This window comes from Lissotriton vulgaris, chromosome 7, assembly GCF_964263255.1.
Source record: "Lissotriton vulgaris chromosome 7, aLisVul1.2, whole genome shotgun sequence".
NCBI classification, from domain to species: domain Eukaryota; kingdom Metazoa; phylum Chordata; class Amphibia; order Caudata; family Salamandridae; genus Lissotriton; species Lissotriton vulgaris.
Window position 1 is genome coordinate 1,475,984,192 of NC_141695.1, and position 15,746 is coordinate 1,475,999,937.

The window sequence follows — 15,746 nt, forward strand, 5'->3', positions numbered from 1 at the left end:
CGGAACAACAGTGCGCCGCGGACATGTCAACTACCATTCACCTCCTTCACGACCTAGGTTTCTCGCTAAATTACCCAAAGTCACACCTTCAGCCGGCACATGTCCGACAGTTTCTGGGTGCGACAATCAATACCCTGACGGCCAAGGCGCAACCAAACCAGGTCAGGATAGACGGCATGCAGTCTTTAATCCACAAGTTCAGACCGGGACACTCACTTCCAGCAAGAGTGTTCATGCAGTTGATAGGCATGATGGCCTCCTGCATCTTCATAGTCCCTCACGCACGGTTGCATATGCGCCCGCTCCAGGAGTGTTTAGCAAATCAGTGGACACAGGCTCAGGGACAATTAACAGACCTAGTGTTGGTTACCAGTCGGACATACAACTCTCTGCATTGGTGGACTCCACACAACCTTTGCAAGGGCCGACTGTTCCAGGAGCCAGTGCCACAGGTTATCCTGACAACGGACGCATCCCTCCAGGGATGGGGAGCTCATCTGCTCACTTACACGGTGCAGGGGCTATGGACGACGCAGCAACAGAAGATGCACATCAACTACCTAGAACTGATGGCGATCTTCATGGCACTCAAGTCCTTCATTGTACATCTGTGCAACAAGGTGGTGTTAGTCCGGACGGACAACATGACCGCGATGTACTACATCCAAAAACAGGGGGGCACCCACTCGCCACAGCTGTCTCATCTGGCTCAGAGCATGTGGAAGTGGGCCATTCAGAGGAACATCTTCCTCATGGCAGAACACCTCCCAGGGAAGGACAATCAGATGGCGGATCTGCTCAGCAGATACAGCCATCACATGCACGAGTGGGAGATACATCCATCGGTACTCCAGCCGTACTTCCAAAGGTGGGGTCGTCCAGACATAGATCTGTTCGCCACAAGGGAAAACGCAAAATGCCAAAGCTTCGCCGCCAGGTTCCCACACCCCCAATCGCAGGGCAATGCGATATGGATGAACTGGTCAGGCAAATTTGCTTACGCTTTTCCCCCGACACCTCTGATACCACTGGTGGCGAGAAAACTAAGGCAACACTCGATGACACTCATCCTAGTTGCTCCAACGTGGGCGCGCCAGGCCTGGTACACCACGTTCCTCGAACTCTCAGTGGTGCCGCATCAAAGACTGCGCCTCACGCCCAGACTTCTGACGCAGAACCATGGAGAAATTCAGCATCCAGATCCGCAACAGCTCAACCTAGCGATCTGGCTCCTGAAATCTTAGAGTTTGGATACCTCAACCTACCTCCTGAATGCATGAACATCATCAAGGAGGCGAGGAAGCCCTCAACACGAGCATGCTATGCCGCAAAATGGAAGCGTTTTGTCATTTACTGTGCGGACAATGACATAAACCCGCTAGATGCATCTATCCCTAACATCATTTGCTATCTGTTACACCTTTATAAGTGCAAACTAGCGTTCACTTCTATTCGAATACATCTATCCGCCATCGCGGCTTACCTTCAAAATAGGCAGCATCTCTCGGTCTTCAGGGTGCCTGCCATTAAAGCGTTTCTTGAAGGTCTGAAGCGAGTCATTCCCCCAAGAACACCGCCAGCTCCGGTTTGGAACCTCAATGTGGTCCTCACCAGACTGATGGGACCACCATTTGAGCCACTGCACTCGTGTGAACTGCAATTCCTAACGTGGAAAGTTGCTTTCCTAATTGCTATTACGTCACTAAGGCGTGTTAGTGAGCTGCAAGCACTCACAATACAAGAGCCTTTCATTCAAATTCATCCAAATAGGGTAGTGCTACGTACTAACCCCAAATTCCTTCCAAAGGTGGTGTCACACTTTCATCTCAACCAAACTATCGATCTGCCAGCATTCTTCCAGAACCCACAAACAGTGGCGGAAAGAATGCTCCATACGTTAGACGTCCGGAGGGCGTTGATGTACTACATGGACAGGACACAACACTTTAGGAAGACGAAACAACTCTTTGTTGCCTTCTCACCACAACACAAAGGCAACCCGATCTCCAAAGCTGGAATAGCCAGATGGATTGTTAAGTGCATTCAAATCTGTTATCAAAAGGCCAAGCGCACTTTAACAATACCCCCAAAGGCACACTCCACACGCAAGTTGGGGGCATCCATGGCTTTCCTAGGTAACATTCCTCTAGAGGACATTTGCAGAGCAGCCACGTGGATTACACCACATACCTTTACAAAACATTACTGTGTTGATGTACATTCCAAACAGCAAGCGGCTGTAGGACAGGCTGTTCTCAAAACACTTTTTCAGGTTTCTGCAGCTGGCACAGGCAACCGCCGCTAAAGGAGGGACTGCTATGTATTCTATGCTAAGATATGAATTTAGCAGCCCACATGCCTCGAACTGAATATGCTACTTACCAGTATGCATCTGTTCTTGGCATGTAGGGCTGCTAACATTCATATCGCCCACCCTCCTCCCCGGTGCCTGTCGCAGCTGCAGATATACTATTGTATTCAATCGTTAGCATGGACATCCTTTACACTTTTCACTCCATCCTCTGCCACAATGGCGAAAAACAATCTGGGGATGGAGCCGATGCCCATGCGCACTGTAGTCCAGGGGAGGAGCCACCCATCTCAGGATACTTCGAAGACTCTTCCAGGACAACAATGTGCGATCATCCGGACCCAACACTAGGTGGCGATCTAATGCTAAGATATGAATGTTAGCAGCCCTACATGCCAAGAACAGATGCATACTGGTAAGTAGCATATTCAACCCCATTCGTTCTCGAAGTATTTTATCAGTGTCTTGAAACTGATGTTCAGGAGAATTCGGTTTTGATATGCCAGAGAGAAAAACTCTCTTGCTTTCTGGGCGAATGCCTTTCCTAAGGTAAGCTCCCTTACCTACATACGCTATCATATCTGTAGTCGCTTCTTGTTCTTCAGGTCCTTCCTCCTCCTGGGAGGAGCCATTTTCTTTTTCTTTTTCGTGTATTTCTATTACTGTTTTTCTTATTTTCTTGTACATGCTAGCTATGCAATTCTGTTTATCATGCTTTCCTTCGGCTATATTTTGACCCCACTTGCTTAGGACTTCCATTTCACGCTGGTCTGTCTCTGGCCTGTCTCGGTCTCTTATTAAGCAATTTATGAAAAAACGTAGTATATATGCTTGAGTGTCAACTTTCTGGTGTGCCAGGGCCTCCTTAATACTTTCAGGGTTTTCCCCAGTCTGGACAAAATGATATATTCTATCTAGATGATCAGACATATCTGGGAATAACACTAGGTAATCTGTAGCTTGCCGCAAACGTAGTGATGCTATCAACATTCTGTCGTCTTTACCGGGTACTGGGTCATATCTGCAAACTGGGAGCGGTTCTTTTAGTATGTCGAGACGGGGTGATTGGAGCATAGGGTGCTTCTGCATATCCCTAAGGTGTAATCTGTGTGTTGCTGGCGGGGTCTGGTAACCCCCTGTTGCACCTCCTGAGGCAGAGGCTTGGGCGTTATCCCTCTGTGGAGTCTGTATATGTACTTGAACTGGTCTCTTAGTAGGATCAAGCAACGATGGATTTGGTATCTTAACCTGAGGTGGGGGAAGTGGTGGGGGTGAAGGAACAGGCTGTCGAACGGGGGAACTCTGTTGTGGTAATGGCGGGATATGGTCTGGAGGCGGGTTGCCACCTCCATCACCGTCTGTAGGCGGTACACGGGCAGGTGGGTTGGTGTAAGCGGGCGCTACGTCATCTAGATATGAGGCCAGAAATATGTCTTTAGTAGTCCTGTGGTTTACTTTAGTTGGAACCAATGGTGGCGGCAGATTTTTTGGTATTTCTGAATTGGCTTCAGGCGAACCTTCGGCCACTAAGTACATACTATTTACAAGATTGTTTCGTGCACGGTCTACTTGTTCGGCTTTTACTCGGATCCCTTCATTAACTAATTTGTTTTCTCGGACTCTATCCGGCGCTTCTCTAAGTCTATCTTCTCTTCGGAGTTCTTTTTCGGCTCGTTTATGCGATTCTTTACGCCATAACTCTATGGCATCTTTCTGTGATTGTCTGGCTTTCTTTTTCCATAGTGCTTCTTCTATTTTCAGGATGCACTCGGCATCCCATGTTCCTGTAGCGGGCCATCTGTATTTTTCTTCTAGGTGCTTAGTATAATCGGCCCATAAATCTAGATACAGTATGGCGTCTATGCCATGCTTGTGGTACATGTAATTTCCAGGCGTGTCCCTAGGGGGGATAGGAATTTCTTCCTCTAGCATCCCTTTCCTAGTTCCTATTTGCTTTAACTTATTGAAAAACGGCATCTTGTCTACTTAATACTGAATACTCGATCCTTTCTACCTGAACTCTGAACACAATTAGTTACACAAAAACACAATAATGCACATTAAACAATCACTCATACCACGACATTAATCACATGAGAGCACATTTTGAACATATATCTCTACCTTCGGAACCAGATGTACTGCTAAACAGCACAGATACACTGTCGAAGACAGTGCAAGAACTTGAATAACGGATATACTGCTAAACAGTACAGATACACTGTCTAAAACAGTGCAGACCGCGTTTGTGTACCCAAACCCGTCTTTACCGGATACATAATAATGCACCCGTCTAGATACGTCCCAGCAATGGTACTCACCGGGAAGCACGGAAACAGAAGGCCTCGGAAAACTCGACTGGACTGGACCGGACTCGACTCGACTCGACACGTGGATACTTCGGAAAACTGGTGGGCCTCTTCACACCTCGGACCTTGCTTCTTTCGGCTAGGCTCTGGTCGGGATCCTCCGCACTCCTCACCGCCTCGTCTGGGTGCTGATCGCAGTCTTCGTCACCTCCGTGGGCCAGAGGGAGATACAGGAAATCCTGCCAGTACGCGTAGTTCCGTCTAACTGATGGCAGGGGACAGAGCTTGCAACGCACCAACCGGCGCGTGAGGTGGGGGAGGGGTCCCTATTCGGGCGCCAGAATAATGTGGTAAATATTTGATTTACCGTCCTAATTTCTATGCAGGTAAGTACTTAATCAATAATAACTCAATCGGAAAGAAAGAGACAGAGTCCGTGGTGTTAGAGTTCTTAGGGGTTTTATTCCTTAAAAAGGAATGGTTCTTGAACCGGATATCATATTCCTGCCACCACAGAGGTGCAGGAAGGGATAGAGCAATATTTTATTGACAATACATAGCTTATATACTTAAATCGTATCATAGGAACCAATACAGTAGGCGTAACAGCTGAGAGAGACAAGATAAGACACACACGTGGTAGTGATACGTAATTAGAAGGCGTGAACTAGGCGTGAACATAGAGGTGTGTGCCAGAAACGTCACATGTAAGTGTCATAAGTGGGTGGCAACAAAAGCAGAATCTTGCAATGTCAGCAGAAATCTGAGGCCTGGATGCGTGCGCAGCTGCATGACGTGTGCATGACGTATGACTGGAGGGTGCAGGGGACTTGACATTTACACCAGCGGAAAGAGACAGAAGTCTGGCATGTCAGATCAACTTGTACCACTATCATATCTGATATCTGATGTTTAGGAACCATATTATCTGGACGGAAAAGGTCTCTGGGGCAGAAGCTATTCTATACTGACTGTGAATGCGTGTATAAGCGTCTAAGTGTCTGCATGAGATGCGAGGGGGGCATGGGCCTTCCATGGTAACAGAGGCTATGAATTACTTGCACAGAGACAGTGAGGCCGGGCCCTTTGCTCTGCAGCTGGGGGGATGTTTACTTAAACTAGTAGGCAGGAATGCATTTTCGAGGAGCGGAATAGATAATGCGAAGGTTGAATTCAGTCTTGGCAGGCAGCAGGCTGTGCTAAGCGCCGAGGGCCACGCAGGGAGTAAGGCAGAGGTCACGGGTACAGAGGCGGGGCGTTCGGAGTCAGAAGACAGAAAAAGGCTCGATGGCAGAATTCGGGGCCTGCTTCGCCAGAGCTGAAAAACGTGTAAAGTATACCACAAAAAAGACGTTGGCATAACATACTTAGGAACTGAACATTGAACCCGTTCATGGCGGGTCTGAAAGAGGACATGTTAACGTTGGACGCAAATGTATTTGCGTCTTTATAGCTGGCACAGGAGGGAAGTTACATGCACTTTAAACTCGTACATGGAGACGGTGGGGTACACGTTAGGGAACATTTCTTGACCATAAAATTTATATTTCCTCACCCCCCCCCACTGATACGTACACACAGTTTCTAAATGTTGCCTGTTTAATGTTATCAGAAAGACAATCACTGTGCGCATACATTTCCAATTGTTTTTCCCTGTGCCTGAATTTTGAGATTACAATCTAAGTGGTCTGAAGAGCCATTAAGTACCTGATTTACTGAAGCCGAATACTGTGAATGCTACAGGCGAGCATATAGGAGACTGACAAACACTGAATTCCAAGCAATGATGGGGAAACTGTGATGATCCAGGTTTCAAAATGTAGGAGCGAATGCCTTTCAGCTTATTTTTTTGTTGACCAACTGAAGGTTTTTCACTCTCCTATTTCTATGGTTAGTGAAGTGATCTCCAAACATTCAGGGCATCTCGAGAAATATAAGCAAGTGTATTTACATGTATGTTTCATTGTTGTGACATCTAAATACATCAACATTTCTCCTTTTCTATTTTACTGTACGTTTTGATTTGTATGGTAAAGTTCCTTGTAGGAATTGCTAAAATTAAGTTCCTTTGAAGACTAAAAAATCACAAAAATGATGGGTAGAAATCTTTGTGTTTTTACCTCCCCCACGTCAGGCGAGCAACAGCACCGAACTTCACTCAGCAGAGAAGTGGTTCCATGGGAAACTTGGTGCTGGGCGAGATGGGAGGCACATTGCGGAGAGGCTGTTGTCTGAATACTGCATTGAAACGGGTGCACCGGATGGCTCTTTCTTGGTTCGAGAGAGTGAGACCTTCGTGGGAGATTACACCTTGTCTTTCTGGTGAGTAATATTCATTCTTTGCCTAAACTGCAATTTTAGAAGCCTTTCACCTTCTATAATTAAAGTGATTTGCTGGGTGTCTCCCACTGTTATAGCCTTGAGTCTCTGCCTGATTTTGCCTCTGTGGAGTATCAGTCATTCTCTTGTTTCTAACCTTGTGTACCTTAGTGGATTCAAACAATACCGCCCTCATGTCAGAAAAATCTCACTTATTCTCTCTTTGATCATCAATTTCCATTGACCCTTATCTATTGCCACACTTGCTTGATGCAGCAACTCAGTCCAGTGTTACTAGTCACATTGTACTGAATTGCCCCTTCACATGTGTCCTCATACTATCTACTAGAGGAATGTTCTCTTTAAAGGTGACCTTTCGGCATCAATTGGTATGACAGAATGAGCATGGTTGGCTGTGAGATTTCTGATGCAGGTTTGTCACTGTGCTTGGGTGGTGCAGTGATAATCAGTTGAACGTTGAAGTTTGACATTCCCTCTGCTCTTTTCCAGGCGTAATGGGAAGGTGCAGCACTGTCGTATCCATTCCAGGCAGGAGGCAGGGAGCCCCAAATTCTTTCTCACGGACAACCTGGTGTTTGAAAGTCTCTACGCGCTGATCACACATTATCAACAGATGCCGCTGCGGTGCAACGAGTTCGAAATGAGACTGACGGAGCCTGTGCCCCAGACCAACGCACATGAGAGCAAAGAGTGAGTGGGCAGAAGGCACTATCGCATTCAGTAAATCTGATTGTCTGAATATTTTAACAAAAAGCATGGTAATAAATGTGTTCTCAGACATTTAGCCATCAGCCTAGCTCACCTGTTGGAGAGCATATAGACTTTTATTTCAAGTGAGTCCTTGGCAACAGTAGGAAGTAGACAGAACAGGGTATCTCACACCTGTTGAGGGAGGTTAAGCAGGGTAGTGCGACCAGTACACTTACTTCTCACATTTTTGAGAATAGGGAGAGGTGGTGCAGTGACAATGGTACCCACATAGCTGCAGTAACTGTAGGTATGCCATCAGAGGAGGAAATCTTATGAGGCAGCAGCATGTGTCTTCATTGCAGGTGTTCCTTGTTTCCAGTAAGAACTACACAAATAGAGCAATGTGAGACTTACTGCTTTTGCAAATGTTTACCACAATTTCTACACCTGCCTATCCTTACCCCTTCTGTCCATGGGTAAGGCAGCCTGTTGTGTAACCACATTGCTTGTTTCAGTTTTATTGAATACAACTCAAATGTTTTGTTTAGAAAAAAGCTCAGTGATTTTAACAGCATCCAGATACTGACAATGAGTAATGTACTGGAAGCCAGTGATAGGCTCCCAAATGTTTTTAGATCAGCTTTGCATTTTTTCTAGATTTTAGTTGGATTGAGTTGTCCTCTTGCTCGCAAGAGGTACTACAGTAAAACAGGAGGCGACATACAGATTATATAGTACTAGTTTGATGGAGTGGCGGGCTGTAACTGGTGTCAAGTATATATTAAATCAGGTGTCTTTTCTCTTATCAATACATGACCCCCTAAGTAGAATGCATGGCTTTGGCAAATGAAATGCAAAGTTAAAACGTTATAGAGGTGTAAGAAATGGTTGGGAAAAGCAAACAGTATGACTACATATTGTAGCATCTAGCAGAAAAAGTGTCTGCAGGTCTGATAGAGTTGCCAGGTATTAAAATCCACTCTACAAGGTCATAAATAAGGATGGATACCTTTCTATTTAACCTCTACCTGCCAGATCTGGATATTAGGAATAAAACAAATACTCCTCTGCATCTGAGAGCGATGGTACTACCAGCATGTTATTACGCAGATGAAGTGGTGTTAGGTATAATGGCCTTGGAGAAGAATAAACAATGGCTCCTGTAATGAAGATAAAAGTGGAGGATTGCTAGAATGTGAAATTATATATTTTAAGGATTACAAAATCACATAAAATTAGAGCAACACCATTCTGTAATACGTTTTAACAGAACTATATATTGATGCATGATTGAGTTGTTTAGCTCTGTGCAGTGATAAATAATCACTACAAGTTTATAGGTGAAAGAGTTGATGTTACTCTGTTCATTGTATTTTATCCTACTTGTAGATTATTATGGTTAATGGAATGAAGACTCTTTTTTTCAAATCTGATTAAACAAGTATAGTTGAATGGTTTATTTTTTACTAAAACAACCTTATTATAAATAGCCATTTCTCTTTTTTGCATACACACTCAATGTAAAGATTACCAACCAACTGCAAGTGTCTGCTCTGTTTAGCCATATCTTAGAACCCAGCACCCTCTTAAACTTTAAGGACAGCCTCTTCGCTCACTGGCATCCTATTAGGTTACACATGAAGTAAATACTAGGTCATTGCTGATAATACAGCCGTCCCTCTATAACGCAGCACTCAATGTCGTTGCCAAATGAAATTAAGTGATAATTTGGTGAAACTGAGGTGACGCCAGCAACTCATTGGTTGTATCCATGTCTATTTTCATTTAAGGTGGTACCATGCCAATCTCACAAGGACACAAGCGGAGCACATGTTAATGAGGGTGCCACGAGACGGAGCCTTCCTAGTGCGCAAGAGGAGCGAACCTAATTCCTATGCCATCTCCTTTAGGTAAGGCTTGTTTATTTGTTTAATTCAATTTAAAGCAGTAGGGAGGTTGTGGCTACATTGCTCTATAGCTAAGTTTCTTTTCTAAGAAAACCCAGTTCGAAAATTCATACACCTGGGTGAATGTGTGTGTGAAGAAAGGATTTTTATCTATTTGTCTGTGTATATCAGTTGTGGGTAGTCTTGCAAACTGTCACATTGCTCCTTCAGAGTGATGGGGAAGGAATTACAGAGGAGGGGACGGTGAACATCCTATGCGTGGGTTTCCAAGCTCAAGTAACACTTTGAAGAGTAGTTTTGTTGTTCCTAAACTTTAGGTTGTTTGTATTCAAGTGTCCCCCTAGTTGTTAAAACCTTGAGGTAAGACCTTGAAGAGAGAATAGTTGGCCATAGTCATTTGGCCATGAGGGCTAAATAAGTTGTTTGTCGAAGGGACGGATTGTGGTCTCTGGCATGAGGAAACCAAGCCATATGCAGTCTGAATGAGATGCATTTTCAAATCTCTTTTTAACTTTGGAAGCCATTTTCCTTTTTCCAAGGTGAGAGGTAAAAAATTCCAGAGATAAGAACCTTGTACAGAGTAAGATCTTCCAATTAATCCTTTCAGCTGAGTTGGGCAGATGACCTTCGGATTAACCCCATCAGATCATAAGTGTGTTATTGGCATATAGTGTAGGACATCTTTACCTAGAAACCTTCAGGCAGAGTGACAGAGAGATGTAAAATATAAGATGTATTTTGAAATGTGATCTTAGTAGGATTCAGTGGAGAGATGGCCATGAGTAATGTGATTTTTTTTTTTACACTATGCCACAGATGAGGCAAACCGCCTAGTTTTGCACCCTTTGAAACTTTACAGTTCCTTCCATGGGGAGAACTGTGAAAATGTTACTCGAAAATGTTGTCACATCTGCAAGGTGAGGGACATCCTGGCAAGTACAATGGCAATAGTTTGTTGAAATGATAGTAGTACCCTTTGCAGCAGGGTCACTCGGTGGACAGCATTCACATGAGCATTTGTTGAAAACCAGGCCAATGTTTAATATGTCTACTCTGACAAAGAGAGAGGGTGGTGGCTTCTGTCCCAGCCACAGCTAGTGAGGAAGGGCTTTTATAGGCAGGAAGCATGATTTCAGACTTGTGGAAATTCAGATGGACTCCTTTTGGCTGCATATACTGCACTTCCTGCTTCAGGCAGTTGGCTACCTGACTGTTGTTGCTGAGTTAGCTGGCTAACTGGTTACACATTATGGGGACAATGCACACACTTCTGTTATAGATGGGACAAAAGAAGGGAAATGAAAAAGGCGGCGACTGGTCTAGCAGTACTTTTCCTTATCTCTGTGCATAGTTTTTCTTTTTACTGCTACACCATTTTTTGATTGTTTTCAATTGCAATGGCTAGTTTGTTGCATTATTTTGCCATTACAATAGATCCACGTGGAATCCCTTAGAAAAGTGAGCTTTGTCTTTCGCGCAAGCTGTTAGTTTAGTACTTTTCTTTTTCGGGCAGTAGCATAAATGTACGTCAAGTGTCTTACATTTGAAAGGACTGGCGACACTAAGCACTGCCTATGGAGAGATAGTGTGTGGTTGATCTCAGGGGAGGGGGGCAGTTCTGAATAGATCAGTAACTAGCAAAAAAAAATGGGGTGACCCAAGGAGTCAGTAGACCTGGGTAATAATTATCATACAAAAACAATGGTCTCTAACCTTTCTTTTAGCAAGAAACAGATTAATCAGGTACTTAGTTAGACTTTCACCTATTCAATGGGCCTATATATCTAAATTAGCCCGATCCACTTAATGTCACTTATATCCACAGAGAAACAAAAACAACAGCAAAATATTCAGAACGGCATAGGGCAGTTTTTAATTCACTTCATTGTGTGTCTGTCTCATAACAAACATTTGTGGTTGCCCAAAAGAAGGCGTGCAAAAGAATAGAATTTCTAAAGTGCTTAATAGGAAAAAGTTAAGAAAACGACAGTAAGGGGAGTGATATTTACAAAATCATGTATATAAACAGTACATTTGTACAAATTAATTCGTTAGGTCCTGGTGTGTGTTCTGCAGTTCTAGACACAGTTTATCTCAAATTGGAGACATTGCTTCCAAATTTAATGTTGCACACACAATTTTTCATATATACAACAACATCCAGGACAAATTAAGGCGTCGACGTTTCGACTCGTCTGGTGGCCTAGAGGTGATTTAAACCGTGGCCGTGCGAGTCTTCATCAGGACTGTAGATTTGGGCAACCAGAAAAGCAGCACGGGGCCCTAAAACATAATAGATATATGTATCAAGCTGTTGCTATCAAGAAATTGCGATCACAGTGGTGTCGCATATGTCCATAGGTAAGAGTTAGCACTTACCAACTGGAAGTAAGGGGAGCACACTTGGGCTCTTGACTCTGTTCCAATGGTAAATTAATTGCCTAAAAACATAATGTGGAGGGGGGAATGGGTCATTAGACCAGTTGTAAAAGGGATCAAAGTATTTAAGTTTCAACAAATGTACCTCTCTTATTACCTTGAGGTAGGTCGTGAGTGAAGTTAATGATCCTCCAGTGATGGGCTTGAAAAACGGACCCTACGGTTTAAAGTGGGGACATTATAAGTTCCGTAACATTACTGATGATGATCAAATGCCCAATCTCAAATCCGGGGCTTACCTCAAAGAGTGATAGGGGTATGTCCGCAAGTCTGCATCAAATGCTTAAGATTGGACTTGCTTCAATCCAATAAGATATATACTTCCCAGGCGTACTTGGCTACCTAAGAGGAAAACATTTTTTGAATAATGCCTGGGTGCCCAGTTCAATGGGGAATATATGATAAAAATGAGCGCATGTCAGGGGATACCCGGCACCAGAGCTCCACTCACCTCACAAAGTTTGAAGAGGGACTCGGCTCGGTGACGGCATCTGGCGCGTCTTGCTGCCTAAATAAATGAATACAGCAAGGTTGGAGTAAATCCAAAAGACGCCCGAGTTAAGGGGGGGAGGGGCGCAGGGCCAATAGTAAGGTAGGCGCGTTCCGCGCTGTGTATACACTCACCCCGTTTCCCGTTAGGCGTTGGATTCAAACGTGGACTCAGCTCCTGGAGTCCCGGCGGCCCGATACAGAAGAAGACGGACTGCGTGGGAAAACTATCCCGCCCCCAGTCCAAAAAGTGAAAAATAGAAAAAGGGCTTGTGTCACAGTGATCTCGCTATAAAGTATGGGCGGCCATGTTGAAGAGGGGGTATTATAACAATCTTAAAGTCTAATTGTTTTGTTTCAAGGTCTACCCCTTAGTAGTTTATAGTAGATACAATAGATACATCAGGATCTATATATCGACAAAATTAATTGTGCATAGATGTTAATATATAGAAAAATATACAAAAATATACATTTAAAATCATATTAGCAGAATCAAAGTAAAATACCTGTACAATTTTCAGAGAGTAAGTACAAGATGCCAATTCAATAAATCTATCTACAGGATCTACTGTACACTTTTCAAAGAGTAAATACACATTCAACAGAGTCAATTCAATAAATGTATCCACATACATCATGATGGTAAAAAACAAATCAATGTTATGTCAGCAATAGCTAAACCCTGAGGAGAGACACCTGTCTATTTATCTCCTCCTGTTCATTTAATCCTTGATTCACAGTGTTAAGGGAATATATCCATTTGCATTCTCTTAAGTTGAGTACATTACCAAAATCACCCCCCCCGAACATTGATTGCCACTCTTTCAATAACCCACCATCGTAGGCTATAGCAGTCATGGTTGAAAGAAGTAAAATGTTCGACCAGGGGTGCACCCGGTGTTTTACACCTGATGCGACTGCAATGCTGTAAGATTCTGCACTTAACTCTTTGGGTGGTTTGCCCGACATACAAGAAACCACACGGGCATAGGATGGCATATATAACCCCGGTGGTGTTACAGTTGCTGTGTTGTGACAAGTTGTATGTTTGCTTATTGTAAGTGAATGTCGTACACTCGTTGGCCAGCGGACACGCACGGCATGTACCACATTTGGTGTGTCCTTTAATGGGAGGGAGGTCCCAAAGTGTTGTTTGTCCAACAGTTCGATTTGAAGGTAACAATGATCGAACAAGGTGGTCCCTCACACTCATTCCCTTGCGGAATGCATGTAGGGGTGGGGGCAACCCACCTAATTCATCACTCACCAAATGCCAATGTTGGTTAATAGATTTTTTGATGGTGCTACTCTTAGTGTTGTAGGTGGTGACACACACCAGGCGTTCATCACCTTGCTTTTTCTGATTGGGTACTAGAAGGTCTTCGCGATGGTTATGCCACGCTCTTTTTCGTGCTTTTTTTAAAAGCCGAATCGGATACCCTCTTTCCTGTAGGCGTACCACAAGCGAAGATGACTCTTCAAAGTAGTCCTCTTTTTTGGTACAATTCCTCCGCAGCCTCAGAAATTGGCCAAACGGCAAGTTATCTCTGAGGCTGCGGGGTGATGACTTGTGTACCTTAACAGAGTATTTCGTTCACTTTTCTTCCGGTAAAGGGTAGTGTACAAATAACCTCCATCTGATTTAATCAGAATGTCTAAAAAACTAATCGAAGCTCTGTCATGCTCCAAGGTGAACTGAATATCAGCTGAAAAAGTATTCAATTCCTTATGGAAATCTAACAGTTGTTCACTGCTTCCCTGCCAGATTAACAGAACGTCATCGATGTACCGTGCCCATAGGGCGATTTGGTTAAAGTACCGATTTTGTTGGTTTAGAACATATTTGTGCTCAAAATCATTCATGTAAATTATAGCCAGATTTGGGGCAAAACTTGCCCCCATCGCTACGCCATTGGTTTGGACATAGAATTTTCCCAGAAACATAAAGAAATTTTGTGTCATTGCTATTGTCAACAACTGGATGATGAACTCGGTTGGTACTTGGTGGGGTCTACATCTCTCATTCAATACACTTTCCATACATAAAAGTGCAGCCTGCTGTGGAATGTTTGTGTACAGGGACGTGATGTCCATTGTCGCCAGTATGCACCTCGTAGGGTCATAAATGCGTAACTTCACTCACGACCTACCTCAAGGTAATAAGAGAGGTACATTTGTTGAAACTTAAATACTTTGATCCCTTTTACAACTGGTCTAATGACCCATTCCCCCCTCCACAATATGTTTTTAGGCAATTAATTTACCATTGGAACAGAGTCAAGAGCCCAAGTGTGCTCCCCTTACTTCCAGTTGGTAAGTGCTAACTCTTACCTATGGACATATGCGACACCACTGTGATCGCAATTTCTTGATAGCAACAGCTTGATACATATATCTATTATGTTTTAGGGCCCCGTGCTGCTTTTCTGGTTGCCCAAATCTACAGTCCTGATGAAGACTCGCACGGCCACGGTTTAAATCACCTCTAGGCCACCAGACGAGTCGAAACGTCGACGCCTTAATTTGTCCTGGATGTTGTTGTATATATGAAAAATTGTGTGTGCAACATTAAATTTGGAAGCAATGTCTCCAATTTGAGATAAACTGTGTCTAGAACTGCAGAACACACGCCAGGACCTAACGAATTAATTTGTACAAATGTACTGTTTATATACATGATTTTGTAAATATCACTCCCCTTACTGTCGTTTTCTTAACTTTTTCCTATTAAGCACTTTAGAAATTCTATTCTTTTGCACGCCTTCTTTTGGGCAACCACAAATGTTTGTTATGAGACAGACACACAATGAAGTGAATTAAAAACTGCCCTATGCCGTTCTGAATATTTTGCTGTTGTTTTTGTTTCTCTGTGGATATAAGTGACATTAAGTGGATCGGGCTAATTTAGATATATAGGCCCATTGAATAGGTGAAAGTCTAACTAAGTACCTGATTAATCTGTTTCTTGCTAAAAGAAAGGTTAGAGACCATTGTTTTTGGCTGAATAGATCAGTGGCAGCAAACTATACCGAAGCTTAGGTTTGGCGTCCCTAGTCTGTACTGCCATCAAGTGTCCAACGGCATTCTAAATGATGTCAAGCTGCTACATTCTAGTGCTAATTAGCTTTGTTTTTATTTGGTTCAGATGGAACAGATGTTTAATTGTTTTCCACGTATATTAGTGAGTTACTGATCTATTTTTGGGCATGGAACTTTAATATTTGAGCGTGTGATCATACAAGTGAAGTAGTGTGGCTC

At 43.6% G+C, this 15,746-nt stretch overlaps 1 protein-coding gene across 2 annotated transcripts in view; it reads left to right on the forward strand.

Annotated features, from left to right (window-relative positions):
• The window catches only part of PLCG1 (phospholipase C gamma 1), a 578,648-nt gene that overhangs the window by 372,000 nt on the left and 190,902 nt on the right, over positions 1-15,746 (forward strand). For both annotated transcript variants that reach the window (XM_086932272.1, XM_086932273.1), the window contains exons 16-18: positions 6,755-6,942; positions 7,450-7,650; positions 9,441-9,560. In XM_086932272.1, coding sequence (XP_086788398.1) covers positions 6,755-6,942; positions 7,450-7,650; positions 9,441-9,560 — 509 coding nt within the window. The remainder of the gene's footprint in view (positions 1-6,754; positions 6,943-7,449; positions 7,651-9,440; positions 9,561-15,746) is intronic.